General features: G+C 46.9%; 1 protein-coding gene across 1 annotated transcript in view; it reads left to right on the top strand.

Moving 5' to 3' along the window:
- Nucleotides 1–2790: 2790 nt before the first annotated feature.
- The window catches only part of LOC135529496 (zinc finger protein 16-like), a gene marked incomplete at its 3' end in the record, with an annotated part of 60963 nt that continues 44049 nt past the window's right edge, over nt 2791–19704 (top strand). Inside the window, exons 1-2 of the mRNA XM_064958186.1 lie at nt 2791–2867; nt 4394–4596. Coding sequence (XP_064814258.1) covers nt 2846–2867; nt 4394–4596 — 225 coding nt within the window. The remainder of the gene's footprint in view (nt 2868–4393; nt 4597–19704) is intronic.

Raw genomic sequence — 19704 nt, 5'->3', positions numbered from 1 at the left:
CTCACATTGACACTGTACCGGTACCCCTCACATTGACTCTGTACCGGTAGCCCCTCACATTGACTCTGTACCGGTACCCCCTCACATTGACTCAGTACCGGTACCCCCTCACATTGACTCTGTACCGGTACCCCCTCACATTGACTCTGTACCGGTACCCCCTCACATTGACTCTGTACCGGTAGCCCCTCACATTGACTCTGTACCGGTACCCCCTCACATTGACTCTGTACCGGTAGCCCCTCACATTGACTCTGTACCGGTACCCCCTCACATTGACTCTGTACCGGTACCCCCTCACATTGACTCTGTACCGGTAGCCCCTCACATTGACTCTGTACCGGTACCCCCTCACATTGACTCTGTACCGGTACCCCCTCACATTGACTCTGTACCGGTACCCCCTCACATTGACTCTGTACCGGTACCCCCTCACATTGACTCTGTACCGGTACCCCCTCACATTGTCTCTGTACCGGTACCCCACTGTATATGGTGTTGCTGTTGTTATTTTACCGCTGCTCTTTAATGACCTGTAACTTGTATTTCTTATTGTTATTGGTACTGCGTTGTTGGTTAGGGGCTCGTAAGTAAAGCATTTCACTGTAAGGAGGAATGTATTCGTGGCATGTGACTGATACAATTTGATTTGAACTTCAGAATTGCAAATAACATCAAATTGTATTGGTCACATACACACGGTCAGCAGATATTAATGCAAGTATAGCGAAATGCTTGTTCTTCTAGTTCTGACAGTGCAGTAATATCTAACAAGTAATCTAGCAATTCCCCAACAACTACCTAATGACACACAAATCTAAAGGGGTGAATGAGAATATGTACGTGTAAGTGTAACAGTATAACTTTAGACCGTCCCCTCGCCCCCTACCCGGGCGCGAACCAGGGACCCTTTGCACACATCAACATCTGACACCCACGAAGCATCGTTACCCATCGCTCCACAAAAGCCACGGCCCTTGCAGAACAAGGGGAGCTACTACTTCAAGGTCTCAGAGCAAGTGACGTCACCGATTGAAATGCTATTAGCGCGCACCACCGCTAACGAAGCTAGCCATTTCACATCCGTTACATAAGTATATGGATGAGCGATGGCCGAGCTGCATAGGCAAGGTGCAGTAGATGGTATAAAATACAGTATACACATGTGATATGAGTAATGTAAGATACGTAAACATTATTAAAGTGGCATTATTTAGAGTGCGTTGTATAAAGTGACCAATGATCCATTTATTAAAGTGGCCAGTGATTGGGTTTCAATGTAGGCAGCAGCCTCTCTGAGTTAGTGATGGCTGTTTAGCAGTCTGAGGGCCTTGAGATAGAAGCTGTTTTTCAGTCTCTCGGTCCTAGCTGTACTGACCTCGCTTTCTGGATGGTAGCGGTGTGAACAGGATGTGGCTCGGGTGGTTGTTGTCCTTGATGATCTTTATGGCCTTCATATATACACTATTTACATACGTTATGGTCTAGTGAAGGCCGGCTAAATTCTGGAAAAGAGGATGTTATTTTATCTCAGCATGTCCTACAGAGGATCCCATCTTCCTGTTATTTTATCTCAGCATGCCCTACAGAGGATCCCATCTTCCTGTTATTTTATCTCAGCATGCCCTACAGAGGATCCCATCTTCCTGTTATTTTATCTCAGCATGTCCTACAGATGATACAATCTTCCTGTTATTTTATCTCAGCATGTCCTACAGAGGATCCCATCTTCCTGTTATTTTATCTCAGCATGCCCTACAGATGATCCCATCTTCCTGTTATTTTATCTCAGCATGCCCTACAGATGATCCAATCTTCCTGTTATTTTATCTCAGCATGCCCTACAGAGGATCCCATCTTCCTGTTCTTTTAGCTCAGCATGTCCTACAGAGGATCCCATCTTCCTGTTATTTTATCTCAGCATGCCCTACAGATGATCCCATCTTCCTGTTATTTTATCTCAGCATGCCCTACAGATGATCCAATCTTCCTGTTATTTTATCTCAGCATGCCCTACAGAGGATCCCATCTTCCTGTTCTTTTAGCTCAGCATGTCCTACAGAGGATCCCATCTTCCTGTTATTTTATCTCAGCATGTCCTACAGAGGATCCCATCTTCCTGTTATTTTAGCTCAGCATGCCCTACAGAGGATCCCATCTTCCTGTTATTTTATCTCAGCATGCCCTACAGATGATCCAATCTTCCTGTTATTTTATCTCAGCATGCCCTACAGAGGATCCCATCTTCCTGTTCTTTTATCTCAGCATGCCCTAGGGGCAGGGTGGTGGACTGGACCTTTGATCTACTTCAGTCTTATCAATCACTTATACATATGTAATAATCTCTTACCCAGCTTGATGACTGTGGGCATTTTGGCTTCCTGTTTGTTGTTCTAAATAGAGACGACTATAAAGGTCATGGGTCATATTGGATTGTGTAGATAGGCAGGAAATGAGCTTTAAATGCCCCCCAAAAAATCTGGAGCAGGAACCCCAGAACCCCCGCCAGGTTATCCCCCCCCCCCCCCACTTCTAAAACTAAAGTTGCACCCCTGTATTAATTGTTACCCAGAAATGATTTGATATTGAGATTAAAAACGGTTGCATTGGACCTTTAAACAAAACCTCTTTCTCTGAGAAATTGTATTGGTATAAAATAATTGAATTGTCAATACCCTTTATCAATGGTGCCAATGATTATGGACGTGACTGTAAATTAATCGTTTGACACTTTTCTACTATTGCATGGGGGACTTTTATTTTGAAATCCCCCCAAATTCCGTGACCCGGATTTGACCTGTTAGTGCTACTGGCAAGAACACGTAGCTAGCTAACAAAGCTCGAAATGCAACATCTCAAGGAAAAAGGTAACTAGTAGCTAGACAGTAGTTAGCTATCGTTGCAGTGTGGTAGCATCTGCAGAGAAATTTTCCTAAAATTGTTCTCTCTTTGGCCTCTGTCTCATAGCTAACTTTGCTAAAGTGAGTTATTTAAGTTGCGATCAAGTGATAGCTCGGCTAGCGAGCTATATAAACGAGCCTATTACGAATTCGGCAGGAACATTTTTATCTTGTTATTTTCCGTGGTAGCTTCACGTTATGTCAAGAGCAGCATTTGTATTTATTAGGGATCCCCATTAGTTCCTGCCAAGGCAGCAGCTACTCTTCTTGGGGTCCAAACACACCAAAGCACCCAGATATAAAACTGAACTATATTTGTACTGAATGCACTAAAGATAAAACAGTACGTCATATAACATCCCTACACCACAACACAACATGTAAAATACCCCCATACAATTTTGAACATTTTATTTAACTAGGCAAGTCAATACTAGAACAAATTCTTATTTACAATAAGCCAATAGTGCGCCACCCTATGGAACTCGCAATTACGTCTGGTTGTGATACAGCCTGGAATCGTGCCAGGGTCTGTAGTGACGCCTCAGGTTCTGAGATGCAGTGCCTTAGACAGCTGCACCACTCGGGAGCCATCCCCAGAACCTTCTCTTAATTGCCTATGACCACAACAAATAATAATTGCCTATAATCGCAGGTCAATCTACGTTGAGAGCTTCCGTTTCTATGGCGATTTAAAGGTGAAGTCTCAAATACACAATGAAAACAGGAACAGATTGTCTTTGAGGAGGGTGGATATTGAAATTCAGTCTGTTAGCTTCATGGATACTGACATGAGTGCTATGGGTCGGTAGTCATTTAGGCAGGTTACCTTAGCTTTTTTGGGGGCACAAGGACTATGGTGGTCTACTTGAAACATGTAGGTATTACAGACCCGGTCAGGGAGAGGTTGAAAATGTAAATTAAAACACTTGCCAGTTGGTTCGCGCATGCTCTGAGTACACGTCCTGGTAATGTCTGGCCCTGCGTCCTTGTGAATGTTGACCTGCTTAAAGGTCTTACTCACATTGGCTACAAAGAGTGTGATCATCGTTTGGAACAGCTGGTGCTCTCATGCATGCTTCAGTGTTGCTTGCCTCGAAGCGAACGTAAAAGGCATTTTGCCCGTCTGGTAGGCACTGGGCAGCTCACGTCTGGGTTTCCCTTTTGTCGTCCGTAACAGTTTGCGGTGTAGAAGCATACAATATGATTGACTGAAATGCATAATTTGAGACAACCGGAAGGTTGCAAGTTCAAACCCCTGAGCTGACAAGGTACAAATCTGTCGTTCTGCCCCTGAACAGGCAGTTAACAGGCCGTCATTGAAAATATGAATTTGTTCTTAACTGACTTGCCTAGTTAAAATAATTATAAAATATAGACCTCAGGGATAATGAGCAACATGGTATCATTTGGAAATGTCAAACTTTATTTCTGTACGCTCAGGTTGACTTCCCCAGGGAATGGCCCACAAACAATGTCTCCTGTGCCCGTAGGTCCATTTCTTCCCCCAGCGTCTCTGCGTCTTTTGGTTCCTCCGCTGCGGCTGGTGTCTGCAGCTCTATGGCAGGTTGTTCAGCGGAGAGACGTCATGGACTACGGCTTGGTGGAGGAGTTTGTCGTCACCGTGTTGGACGTAGTCCCAGATCTGATGAGTTACAGGGAGAAAGTCCAACTCATCATGGGTCTGAGAGCACAGGTGAGAGATGGGGATGATGGGTGGAGAGGGGGACGGAGAGATGGGGCTGATGGGTGGAGAGGGTGAAGGAGAGATGGGGCTGATGGGTGGAGAGGGGGAAGGAGAGATGGGGCTGATGGGTGGAGAGGGGGACGGAGAGATGGGGCTGATGGGTGGAGAGGGGGACGGAGAGATGGGGCTGATGGGTGGAGAGGGGGAAGGAGAGATGGGGCTGATGGGTGGAGAGGGGGACGGAGAGATGGGGCTGATGGGTGGAGAGGGGGAAGGAGAGATGGGGCTGATGGGTGGAGAGGGGGAAGGAGAGATGGGGCTGATGGGTGGAGAGGGTGAAGGAGAGATGGGGCTGATGGGTGGAGAGGGGGACGGAGAGATGGGGCTGATGGGTGGAGAGGGGGAAGGAGAGATGGGGCTGATGGGTGGAGAGGGGGAAGGAGAGATGGGGCTGATGGGTGGAGAGGGGGAAGGAGAGATGGGGATGATGGGTGGAGAGGGGGAAGGAGAGATGGGGCTGATGGGTGGAGAGGGGGAAGGAGAGATGGGGCTGATGGGTGGAGAGGGGGAAGGAGAGATGGGGCTGATGGGTGGAGAGGGGGAAGGAGAGATGGGGCTGATGGGTGGAGAGGGGGACGGAGAGATGGGGCTGATGGGTGGAGAGGGTGAAGGAGAGATGGGGCTGATGGGTGGAGAGGGGGAAGGAGAGATGGGGCTGATGGGTGGAGAGGGTGAAGGAGAGATGGGGCTGATGGGTGGAGAGGGGGAAGGAGAGATGGGGCTGATGGGTGGAGAGGGGGACGGAGAGATGGGGCTGATGGGTGGAGAGGGGGAAGGAGAGATGGGGCTGATGGGTGGAGAGGGGGAAGGAGAGATGGGGCTGATGGGTGGAGAGGGGGACGGAGAGATGGGGCTGATGGGTGGAGAGGGGGAAGGAGAGATGGGGCTGATGGGTGGAGAGGGGGACGGAGAGATGGGGCTGATGGGTGGAGAGGGGGACGGAGAGATGGGGCTGATTTCCATAGACACGCTGCCTACAACACCGTGTTAAAACGTCTCCTACAACACCGTGTTAAAACGTCTCCTACAACACCGCGTTAAAACGTCTCCTACAACACTGTGTTAAAATGTCTCCGTTTCCATAGACACGCTGCCTACAACACTGCGTTAAAACGTCTCCTACAACGCCGCGTTAAAACGTCTCCTACAACACCGTGTTAAAACGTCTCCTACAACACCGTGTTAAAACGTCTCCTACAACACTGCGTTAAAACGTCTCCTACAACACCGCGTTAAAACGTCTCCTACAACACCGTGTTAAAACGTCTCCGTTTCCATAGACACGCTGCCTACAACACCGCGTTAAAACGTCTCCTACAACACCGCGTTAAAACGTCTCCTACAACACCGCGTTAAAACGTCTCCTACAACACCGCGTTAAAACGTCTCCTACAACACCGTGTTAAAACGTCTCCTACAACACCGCGTTAAAACATCTCCTACAACACCGTGTTAAAACGTCTCCTACAACACCGTGTTAAAACGTCTCCTACAACACCGTGTTAAAACGTCTCCTACAACACCGTGTTAAAACGTCTCCTACAACACCGCATTAAAACGTCTCCTACAACACCGTGTTAAAACGTCTCTTACAACACAGTGTTAAAACGTCTCCTACAACACCGCGTTAAAACGTCTCCTACAACACCGCGTTAAAACGTCTCCTACACCGCGTTAAAACGTCTCCTACAACACCGTGTTAAAACGTCTCCTACAACACCGTGTTAAAACGTCTCCTACAACACCGTGTTAAAACGTCTCCTACAACACCGCGTTAAAACGTCTCCGTTTCCATAGACACGCTGCCTACAACACCGCGTTAAAACGTCTCCTACAACACCGTGTTAAAACGTCTCCTACAACACCGCGTTAAAACGTCTCCTACAACACCGCGTTAAAACGTCTCCTACAACACCGCGTTAAAACGTCTCCTACAACACCGCGTTAAAACGTCTCCTACAACACCGCGTTAAAACGTCTCCTACAACACCGCGTTAAAACGTCTCCTACAACACCGCGTTAAAACGTCTCCAACAACACCTCGTTAAAACGTCTCCTACAACACCGCGTTAAAACGTCTCCTACAACACCGCGTTAAAACGTCTCCTACAACACCGCGTTAAAACGTCTCCTACAACACGGCGTTAAAACGTGTCCTACAACACCGCGTTAAAACGTCTCCTACAACACCGCGTTAAAACGTCTCCTACAACACCGCGTTAAAACGTCTCCTACAACACCGCGTTAAAACGTCTCCTACAACACCGTGTTAAAACGTCTCCGTTTCCATAGACACGCTGCCTACAACACCGCGTTAAAACGTCTCCTACAACACCGCGTTAAAACGTCTCCTACAACACCGCGTTAAAACGTCTCCTACAACACCGTGTTAAAACGTCTCCTACAACACCGCGTTAAAACATCTCCTACAACACCGTGTTAAAACGTCTCCTACAACACCGTGTTAAAACGTCTCCTACAACACCGTGTTAAAACGTCTCCTACAACACCGTGTTAAAACGTCTCCTACAACACCGCATTAAAACGCGTCTCCTACAACACCGTGTTAAAACGTCTCTTACAACACAGTGTTAAAACGTCTCCTACAACACCGCGTTAAAACGTCTCCTACAACACCGCGTTAAAACGTCTCCTACAACACCGCGTTAAAACGTCTCCTACAACACCGTGTTAAAGCGTCTCCTACAACACCGTGTTAAAACGTCTCCTACAACACCGTGTTAAAACGTCTCCTACAACACCGTGTTAAAACGTCTCCTACAACACCGCGTTAAAAAACGTCTCCGTTTCCATAGACACGCTGCCTACAACACCGCGTTAAAACGTCTCCTACAACACCGTTTAAAACACCGCTGCGTCTCCTACAACACCGTGTTAAAACGTCTCCTACAACACCGCGTTAAACGTCTCCTACAACACCGCGTTAAAACGTCTCCTACAACACCGCGTTAAAACGTCTCCTACAACACCGCGTTAAAACGCGTCTCCTACAACACCGCGTTAAAACGTCTCCAACAACACCTCGTTAAAACGTCTCCTACAACACCGTGTTAAAACGTCTCCTACAACACCGCGTTAAAACGTCTCCTACAACACCGCGTTAAAACGTCTCCTACAACACGGTGTTAAAACGTGTCCTACAATACCGTGTTAAAACGTCTCCTACAACACCGCGTTAAAACGTCTCCTACAACACCGCGTTAAAACGTCTCCTACAACACCGCGTTAAAACGTCTCCTACAACACCGTGTTAAAACGTCTCCGTTTCCATAGACATGCTGCCTACAACACCGTGTTAAAACGTCTCCTACAACACCGTGTTAAAACGTCTCCTACAACACCGTGTTAAAACGTCTCCTACAACACCGTGCTAAAACGTCTCCTACAACACCGTGTTAAAACGTCTCCTACAACACCGCGTTAAAACGTCTCCTACAACACCGCGTTAAAACGTCTCCTACAACACCGCGTTAAAACGTCTCCTACAACACCGCGTTAAAACGTCTCCTACAACACCGCGTTAAAACGTCTCCTACAACACCGTGTTAAAACGTCTCCTACAACACCGCGTTAAAACGTCTCCTACAACACTGTGTTAAAATGTCTCCGTTTCCATAGACACGCTGCCTACAACACTGCGTTAAAACGTCTCCTACAACGCCGCGTTAAAACGTCTCCTACAACACCGTGTTAAAACGTCTCCTACAACACCGTGTTAAAACGTCTCCTACAACACTGCGTTAAAACGTCTCCTACAACACCGCGTTAAAACGTCTCCTACAACACCGCGTTAAAACGTCTCCTACAACACCGCGTTAAAACGTCTCCTACAACACCGCGTTAAAACGTCTCCTACAACACCGCGTTAAAACGTCTCCTACAACACCGTGTTAAAACGTCTCCTACAACACCGTGTTAAAACGTCTCCTACAACACCGTGTTAAAACGTCTCCTACAACACCGCGTTAAAACGTCTCCGTTTCCATAGACACGCTGCCTACAACACCGCGTTAAAACGTCTCCTACAACACCGTGTTAAAACGTCTCCTACAACACCGTGTTAAAACGTCTCCTACAACACCGTGTTAAAACGTCTCCGTTTCCATAGACACGCTGCCTACAACACCGCGTTAAAACGTCTCCTACAACACCGTGTTAAAACGTCTCATACAACACCGTGTTAAAACGTCTCCGTTTCCATAGACACGCTGCCTACAACACCGCGTTAAAACGTCTCCTACAACACCGTGTTAAAACGTCTCCTACAACACAGTGTTAAAACGTCTCCATTTCCATAGACACGCTGCCTACAACACCGTGTTAAAACGACTCCTACAACACCGCGTTAAAACGTCTCCTACAACACCATGTTAAAACGTCTCCTACAACACCGCGTTAAAACGTCTCCTACAACACCGCGTTAAAACGTCTCCTACAACACCGCGTTAAAACGTCTCCTACAACACCGCGTTAAAACGTCTCCTACAACACCGCGTTAAAACGTCTCCTACAACACCGCGTTAAAACGTCTCCTACAACACCGCGTTAAAACGTCTCCTACAACACCGCGTTAAAACGTCTCCTACAACACCGCGTTAAATCGTCTCCTACAACACCGCGTTAAAACGTCTCCTACAACACCGCGTTAAAACGTCTCCTACAACACCGCGTTAAAACGTCTCCTACAACACCGTGTTAAAACGTCTCCTACAACACCGTGTTAAAACGTCTCCTACAACACCGCGTTAAAACGTCTCCGTTTCCATAGACACGCTGCCTACAACACCGCGTTAAAACGTCTCCTACAACACCGTGTTAAAACGTCTCCTACAACACCGTGTTAAAACGTCTCCTACAACACCGTGTTAAAACGTCTCCGTTTCCATAGAAAAGCTGCCTACAACACCGCGTTAAAACGTCTCCTACAACACCGTGTTAAAACGTCTCCTACAACACAGTGTTAAAACGTCTCCATTTCCATAGACACGCTGCCTACAACACCGTGTTAAAACGACTCCTACAACACCGCGTTAAAACGCGTCTCCTACAACACCATGTTAAAACGTCTCCTACAACACCGCGTTAAAACGTCTCCTACAACACCGTGTTAAAACGTCTCCGTTTCCATAGACATGCTGCCTACAACACCGTGTTAAAACGTCTCCTACAACACAGTGTTAAAACGTCTCCTACAACACCGCGTTAAAACGTCTCCTACAACACCGCGTTAAAACGTCTCCTACAACACCGCGTTAAAACGTCTCCTACAACACCGCGTTAAAACGTCTCCTACAACACCGTGTTAAAACGTCTCCGTTTCCATAGACACGCTGCCTACAACACCGCGTTAAAACGTCTCCTACAACACCGCGTTAAAACGTCTCCTACAACACCGCGTTAAAACGTCTCCTACAACACCGCGTTAAAACGTCTCCTACAACACCGTGTTAAAACGTCTCCTACAACACCGCGTTAAAACGTCTCCTACAACACCGTGTTAAAACGTCTCCTACAACACCGTGTTAAAACGTCTCCTACAACACCGTGTTAAAACGTCTCCTACAACACCGTGTTAAAACGTCTCCTACAACACCGCGTTAAAACGTCTCCTACAACACCGCGTTAAAACGTCTCCTACAACACCGTGTTAAAACGTCTCCTACAACACCGTGTTAAAACGTCTCCTACAACACCGCGTTAAAACGTCTCCGTTTCCATAGACACGCTGCCTACAACACCGCGTTAAAACGTCTCCTACAACACCGTGTTAAAACGTCTCCTACAACACCGTGTTAAAACGTCTCCTACAACACCGCGTTAAAACGTCTCCTACAACACCGCGTTAAAACGTCTCCTACAACACCGCGTTAAAGCGTCTCCTACAACACCGCGTTAAAGCGTCTCCTACAACACCGCGTTAAAACGTCTCCTACAACACCGCGTTAAAACGTCTCCTACAACACCGTGTTAAAACGTCTCCTACAACACCGTGTTAAAACGTCTCCTACAACACCGCGTTAAAACGTCTCCGTTTCCATAGACACGCTGCCTACAACACCGCGTTAAAACGTCTCCTACAACACCGTGTTAAAACGTCTCCTACAACACCGTGTTAAAACGTCTCCTACAACACCGTGTTAAAACGTCTCCGTTTCCATAGACACGCTGCCTACAACACCGCGTTAAAACGTCTCCTACAACACCGTGTTAAAACGTCTCCTACAACACAGTGTTAAAACGTCTCCATTTCCATAGACACGCTGCCTACAACACCGTGTTAAAACGACTCCTACAACACCGCGTTAAAACGTCTCCTACAACACCATGTTAAAACGTCTCCTACAACACCGCGTTAAAACGTCTCCTACAACACCGTGTTAAAACGTCTCCGTTTCCATAGACATGCTGCCTACAACACCGTGTTAAAACGTCTCCTACAACACAGTGTTAAAACGTCTCCTACAACACCGCGTTAAAACGTCTCCTACAACACCGCGTTAAAACGTCTCCTACAACACCGCGTTAAAACGTCTCCTACAACACCGCGTTAAAACGTCTCCTACAACACTGTGTTAAAACGTCTCCGTTTCCATAGACACGCTGCCTACAACACCGCGTTAAAACGTCTCCTACAACACCGCGTTAAAACGTCTCCTACAACACCGCGTTAAAACGTCTCCTACAACACCGCGTTAAAACGTCTCCTACAACACCGTGTTAAAACGTCTCCTACAACACCGCGTTAAAACATCTCCTACAACACCGTGTTAAAACGTCTCCTACAACACCGTGTTAAAACGTCTCCTACAACACCGTGTTAAAACGTCTCCTACAACACCGTGTTAAAACGTCTCCTACAACACCGCATTAAAACGTCTCCTACAACACCGTGTTAAAACGTCTCTTACAACACAGTGTTAAAACGTCTCCTACAACACCGCGTTAAAACGTCTCCTACAACACCGCGTTAAAACGTCTCCTACACCGCGTTAAAACGTCTCCTACAACACCGTGTTAAAACGTCTCCTACAACACCGTGTTAAAACGTCTCCTACAACACCGTGTTAAAACGTCTCCTACAACACCGCGTTAAAACGTCTCCGTTTCCATAGACACGCTGCCTACAACACCGCGTTAAAACGTCTCCTACAACACCGTGTTAAAACGTCTCCTACAACACCGTGTTAAAACGTCTCCTACAACACCGCGTTAAAACGTCTCCTACAACACCGCGTTAAAACGTCTCCTACAACACCGCGTTAAAACGTCTCCTACAACACCGCGTTAAAACGTCTCCTACAACACCGCGTTAAAACGTCTCCAACAACACCTCGTTAAAACGTCTCCTACAACACCGTGTTAAAACGTCTCCTACAACACCGCGTTAAAACGTCTCCTACAACACCGCGTTAAAACGTCTCCTACAACACGGTGTTAAAACGTGTCCTACAATACCGTGTTAAAACGTCTCCTACAACACCGCGTTAAAACGTCTCCTACAACACCGCGTTAAAACGTCTCCTACAACACCGCGTTAAAACGTCTCCTACAACACAGTGTTAAAACGTCTCCATTTCCATAGACACGCTGCCTACAACACCGTGTTAAAACGACTCCTACAACACCGCGTTAAAACGTCTCCTACAACACCATGTTAAAACGTCTCCTACAACACCGCGTTAAAACGTCTCCTACAACACCGTGTTAAAACGTCTCCGTTTCCATAGACATGCTGCCTACAACACCGTGTTAAAACGTCTCCTACAACACCGCGTTAAAACGTCTCCTACAACACCGCGTTAAAACGTCTCCTACAACACCGCGTTAAAACGTCTCCTACAACACCGCGTTAAAACGTCTCCTACAACACCGCGTTAAAACGTCTCCTACAACACCGTGTTAAAACGTCTCCGTTTCCATAGACACGCTACAACACCGCGTTAAAACGTCTCCTACAACACCGCGTTAAAACGTCTCCTACAACACCGCGTTAAAACGTCTCCTACAACACCGCGTTAAAACGTCTCCTACAACACCGCGTTAAAACATCTCCTACAACACCGTGTTAAAACGTCTCCTACAACACCGTGTTAAAACGTCTCCTACAACACCGTGTTAAAACGTCTCCTACAACACCGTGTTAAAACGTCTCCTACAACACCGCGTTAAAACGTCTCCTACAACACCGTGTTAAAACGTCTCTTACAACACAGTGTTAAAACGTCTCCTACAACACCGCGTTAAAACGTCTCCTACAACACCGCGTTAAAACGTCTCCTACAACACCGCGTTAAAACGTCTCCTACAACACCGTGTTAAAACGTCTCCTACAACACCGTGTTAAAACGTCTCCTACAACACCGTGTTAAAACGTCTCCTACAACACCGCGTTAAACGCGTCTCCGTTTCCATAGACACGCTGCCTACAACACCGCGTTAAACACGTCTCCTACAACACCGTGTTAAAACGTCTCCTACAACACCGTGTTAAAACGTCTCCTACAACACCGCATTAAAACGTCTCCTACAACACCGTGTTAAAACGTCTCTTACAACACAGTGTTAAAGCGTCTCCTACAACACCGCGTTAAAACGTCTCCTACAACACCGCGTTAAAGCGTCTCCTACACACAGCGTTAAAACGTCTCCTACAACACCGTGTTAAAACGTCTCCTACAACACCGTGTTAAAACGTCTCCTACAACACCGTGTTAAAACGTCTCCTACAACACCGCGTTAAAACGTCTCCGTTTCCATAGACACGCTACAACACCGCGTTAAAGCGTCTCCTACAACACCGTGTTAAAACGTCTCCTACAACACCGTGTTAAAACGTCTCCTACAACACCGCGTTAAAACGTCTCCTACAACACCGCGTTAAAACGTCTCCTACAACACCGCGTTAAAACGTCTCCTACAACACCGCGTTAAAACGTCTCCTACAACACCGCGTTAAAACGTCTCCTACAACACCTCGTTAAAACGTCTCCTACAACACCGTGTTAAAACGTCTCCTACAACACCGCGTTAAAACGTCTCCTACAACACCGCGTTAAAACGTCTCCTACAACACCGTGTTAAAACGTGTCCTACAATACCGTGTTAAAGCGTCTCCTACAACACCGCGTTAAAACGTCTCCTACAACACCAGCGTTAAAACGTCTCCCACAACACCGCGTTAAAACGTCTCCTACAACACAGTGTTAAAACGTCTCCATTTCCATAGACACGCTGCCTACAACACCGTGTTAAAACGACTCCTACAACACCGCGTTAAAACGTCTCCTACAACACCATGTTAAAGCGTCTCCTACAACACCGCGTTAAAACGTCTCCTACAACACCGTGTTAAAACGTCTCCGTTTCCATAGACATGCTGCCTACAACACCGTGTTAAAACGTCTCCTACAACACCGCGTTAAAACGTCTCCTACAACACCGCGTTAAAACGTCTCCTACAACACCGCGTTAAAACGTCTCCTACAACACCGCGTTAAAACGTCTCCTACACCACCGCGTTAAAACGTCTCCTACAACACCGTGTTAAAACGTCTCCGTTTCCATAGACACAACACCGCGTTAAAACGTCTCCTACAACACCGCGTTAAAACGTCTCCTACAACACCGCGTTAAAACGTCTCCTACAACACCGCGTTAAAACGTCTCCTACAACACCGCGTTAAAACGTCTCCTACAACACCGTGTTAAAACGTCTCCTACAACACCGTGTTAAAACGTCTCCTACAACACCGTGTTAAAACGTCTCCTACAACACCGTGTTAAAACGTCTCCTACAACACCGCGTTAAAACGTCTCCTACAACACCGTGTTAAAACGTCTCCTACAACACAGTGTTAAAACGTCTCCTACAACACCGCGTTAAAACGTCTCCTACAACACCGCGTTAAAACGTCTCCTACACCGCGTTAAAACGTCTCCTACAACACCGTGTTAAAACGTCTCCTACAACACCGTGTTAAAACGTCTCCTACAACACCGTGTTAAAACGTCTCCTACAACACCGCGTTAAAACGTCTCCGTTTCCATAGACACGCTGCCTACAACACCGCGTTAAAACGTCTCCTACAACACCGTGTTAAAACGTCTCCTACAACACCGTGTTAAAACGTCTCCTACAACACCGCGTTAAAACGTCTCCTACAACACCGCGTTAAAACGTCTCCTACAACACCGCGTTAAAACGTCTCCTACAACACCGCGTTAAAACGTCTCCTACAACACCGCGTTAAAACGTCTCCAACAACACCTCGTTAAAACGTCTCCTACAACACCGTGTTAAAACGTCTCCTACAACACCGCGTTAAAACGTCTCCGTTTCCATAGACATGCTGCCTACAACACCGTGTTAAAACGTCTCCTACAACACCGCGTTAAAACGTCTCCTACAACACCGCGTTAAAACGTCTCCTACAACACCGCGTTAAAACGTCTCCTACAACACCGCGTTAAAACGTCTCCTACAACACCGCGTTAAAACGTCTCCTACAACACCGCGTTAAAACGTCTCCTTCCATACACGCTGCCTACAACACCGCGTTAAAACGTCTCCTACAACACCGCGTTAAAACGTCTCCTACAACACCGCGTTAAAACGTCTCCTACAACACCGCGTTAAAACGTCTCCTACAACACCGTGTTAAAACGTCTCCTACAACACCGTGTTAAAACGTCTCCTACAACACCGTCGTCTCCTACAACACCGCGTTAAAACGTCTCCTACAACACCGCGTTAAAACGTCTCCTACAACACCGTGTTAAAACGTCTCCTACAACACAGTGTTAAAACGTCTCCTACAACACCGCGTTAAAACGTCTCCTACAACACCGCGTTAAAACGTCTCCTACAACACCGCGTTAAACGCGTCTCCTACAACACAACGTTAAAACGTCTCCTACAACACCGTGTTAAACGTCTCCAACAACGCGTCTCCTACAACACCGCGTTAAAACGTCTCCGTTTCCATAGACACGCTGCCTACAACACCGCGTTAAAACGTCTCCTACAACACCGTGCTAAAACATCTCCTACAACACCGTGTTAAAACGTCTCCTACAACACCGTGTTAAAACGTCTCCTACAACACCGCGTTAAAACGTCTCCTACAACACCGCGTTAAAACGCCTCCAAAACGTCTCCTACAACACCGCGTTAAACGTCTCCTACAACACCGCGTTAAAACGTCTCCTACAACACCGCGTTAAAACGTCTCCTACAACACCGTGTTAAAACGTCTCCTACAACACCGCGTTAAAACGTCTCCTACAACACCGCGTTAAAACGTCTCCTACAACACCGTGTTAAAACGTCTCCTACAACACCGTGTTAAAACGTCTCCTACAACACCGCGTTAAAACGTCTCCTACAACACCGCGTTAAAACGTCTCCTACAACACCGTTAAACGTCTCCTACAACACCGTGTTAAAACGTCTCCGTTTCCATAGACATGCTGCCTACAACACCGTGTTAAAACGTCTCCTACAACACCGTGTTAAAACGTCTCCTACAACACCGTGTTAAAACGTCTCCTACAACACCGCGTTAAAACGTCTCCTACAACACCGTGTTAAAACGTCTCCTACAACACCGCGTTAAACGTCTCCTACAACACCGCGTTAAAACGTCTCCTACAACCGCGTTAAAACGTCTCCTACAACACCGCGTTAAAACGTCTCCTACAACACCGCGTTAAAACGTCTCCTACAACACCGTGTTAAAACGTCTCCTACAACACCGCGTTAAACACGTCTCCTACAACACTGTGTTAAAATGTCTCCGTTTCCATACAACAACACTGCGTTAAAACGTCTCCTACAACACGTCTCCTACAACACCGCGTTAAAACGTCTCCTACAACACCGTGTTAAAACGTCTCCTACAACACCGTGTTAAAACGTCTCCTACAACACTGCGTTAAAACGTCTCCTACAACACCGCGTCTAAACACCGCGTCTCCTACAACACCGCGTTAAAACGTCTCCTACAACACCGCGTTAAAACGTCTCCTACAACACTGCGTTAAAACGTCTCCTACAACGCCGCGTTAAAACGTCTCCTACAACACCGTGTTAAAACGTCTCCTACAACACCGTGTTAAAACGTCTCCTACAACACCGTGTTAAAACGTCTCCTACAACACCGTGTTAAAACGTCTCCTACAACACTGCGTTAAAACGTCTCCTACAACACCGTGTTAAAACGTCTCCTACAACACCGTGTTAAAACGTCTCCTACAACACCGTTAAAACGTCTCCTACAACACCGTGTTAAAACGTCTCCTACAACACCGTGTTAAAACGTCTCCTACAACACCGTGTTAAAGCGTCTCCTACAACACCGTGTTAAAACGTCTCCTACAACACCGCATTAAAACGTCTCCTACAACACCGTGTTAAAACGCGTCTCCTACAACACAGTGTTAAAACGTCTCCTACAACACCGCGTTAAAACGTCTCCTACAACACCGCGTTAAAACGTCTCCTACAACACGCGTTAAAACGTCTCCTACAACACCGTGTTAAAACGTCTCCTACAACACCGTGTTAAAACGTCTCCTACAACACCGTGTTAAAACGTCTCCTACAACACCGTTAAAACGTTCCTAAACACGTCTCCTACAACACCGCGTTAAAACGTCTCCGTTTCCATGACACGCTGCCTACAACACCGCGTTAAAACGTCTCCTACAACACCGTGTTAAAACGTCTCCTACAACACCGTGTTAAAACGTCTCCTACAACACCGCGTTAAAACGTCTCCTACAACACCGCGTTAAAACGTCTCCTACAACACCGCGTTAAAGCGTCTCCTACAACACCGCGTTAAAACGCGTCTCCTACAACACCGCGTTAAAACGTCTCCTACAACACCTCGTTAAAACGTCTCCTACAACACCGCGTTAAAACGTCTCCTACAACACCGCGTTAAAACCGCGTCTCCTACAACACCGCGTTAAAACGTCTCCTACAACACCGCGTGTTAAAACCGCGTCTCCTACAACACCGTGTTAAAACGTCTCCTACAACACCATGTTAAAACGTCTCCTACAACACCGCGTTAAAAAAACGCGTCTCCTACAACACCGCGTTAAAACGTCTCCTACAACACCGTGTTAAAACGTCTCCGTTTCCATAGACATGCTGCCTACAACACCGTGTTAAAACGTCTCCTACAACACCGTGTTAAAACGTCTCCTACAACACCGTGTTAAAACGTCTCCTACAACACCGTGCGTTAAAACGTCTCCTACAACACCGTGTTAAAACGTCTCCTACAACACCGCGTTAAAACGTCTCCTACAACACCGCGTTAAAAAAACGTCTCCTACAACACCGCGTTAAAACGTCTCCTACAACACCGCGTTAAAACGTCTCCTACAACACCGCGTTAAAACGTCTCCTACAACACCGTGTTAAAACGTCTCCTACAACACCGCGTTAAAACGTCTCCTACAACACCGTGTTAAAATGTCTCCTTTCCATAGACACGCTGCCTACAACACTGCGTTAAAACGCGTCTCCTACAACACCGCGTTAAAACGTCTCCTACAACACCGTGTTAAAACGTCTCCTACAACACCGTGTTAAAACGTCTCCTACAACACCGCGTTAAAACGTCTCCTACAACACCGCGTTAAAACGTCTCCTACAACACCGCGTTAAAACGTCTCCTACAACACCGCGTTAAAACGTCTCCTACAACACCGCGTTAAAACGTCTCCTACAACACCGCGTTAAAACGTCTCCTACAACACCGTGTTAAAACGTCTCCTACAACACCGTGTTAAAACGTCTCCTACAACACCGTGTTAAAACGTCTCCTACAACACCGCGTTAAAACGTCCGTCCTACACGCTGCCTACAACACCGCGTTAAACGTCTCCTACAACACCGTGTTAAAACGTCTCCTACAACACCGTGTTAAAACGTCTCCTACAACACCGTGTTAAAACGTACACGACTCCTTTCCATACACGCTGCCTACAACACCGCGTTAAAACGTCTCCTACAACACCGTGTTAAAACGTCTCCTACAACACCGTGTTAAAACGTCTCCGTTTCCATAGACACGCTGCCTACAACACCGCGTTAAAACGTCTCCTACAACACCGTGTTAAAACGTCTCCTACAACACAGTGTTAAAACGTCTCCATTTCCATAGACACGCTGCCTACAACACCGTGTTAAAACGTCTCCTACAACACCGCGTTAAAACGTCTCCTACAACACCGCGTTAAAACGTCTCCTACAACACCGCGTTAAAACGTCTCCTACAACACGCTCCTACAACACCGTTAAACGTCTCCAACAACACGCGTTAAAACCGCGTCTCCTACAACACCGCGTTAAAACGTCTCCTACAACACCGCGTTAAAACGACTCCTACAACACCGCGTTAAAACGTCTCCTACAACACCATGTTAAAACGTCTCCTACAACACCGCGTTAAAACGTCTCCTACAACACCGCGTTAAAACGTCTCCTACAACACCGCGTTAAAACGTCTCCTACAACACCGCGTTAAAACGTCTCCTACAACACCGCGTTAAAACGTCTCCTACAACACCGTGTTAAAACGTCTCCTACAACACCGTGTTAAAACGTCTCCTACAACACCGCGTTAAAACGTCTCCGTTTCCATAGACGTCTCCTACAACACCGCGTTAAAACGTCTCCTACAACACCGTGTTAAAACGTCTCCTACAACACCGTGTTAAAACGTCTCCTACAACACCGTGTTAAAACGTCTCCGTTTCCATAGACACGCTTCCTACAACACCGCGTTAAAACGTCTCCTACAACACCGTGTTAAAACGTCTCCTACAACACAGTGTTAAAACGTCTCCATTTCCATAGACACGCTGCCTACAACACCGTGTTAAAACGTCTCCTACAACACCGCGTTAAAACGTCTCCTACAACACCGCGTTAAAACGTCTCCTACAACACCGCGTTAAACGTCTCCTACAACACCGTGTTAAAACGTCTCAGTTTCCATAGACATGCTGCCTACAACA

The sequence above is a fragment of the Oncorhynchus masou genome, unplaced genomic scaffold (genome assembly GCF_036934945.1).
Source record: "Oncorhynchus masou masou isolate Uvic2021 unplaced genomic scaffold, UVic_Omas_1.1 unplaced_scaffold_1165, whole genome shotgun sequence".
NCBI lineage: Eukaryota > Metazoa > Chordata > Actinopteri > Salmoniformes > Salmonidae > Oncorhynchus > Oncorhynchus masou.
This window is presented reverse-complemented; position numbering and strand designations above follow the sequence as displayed.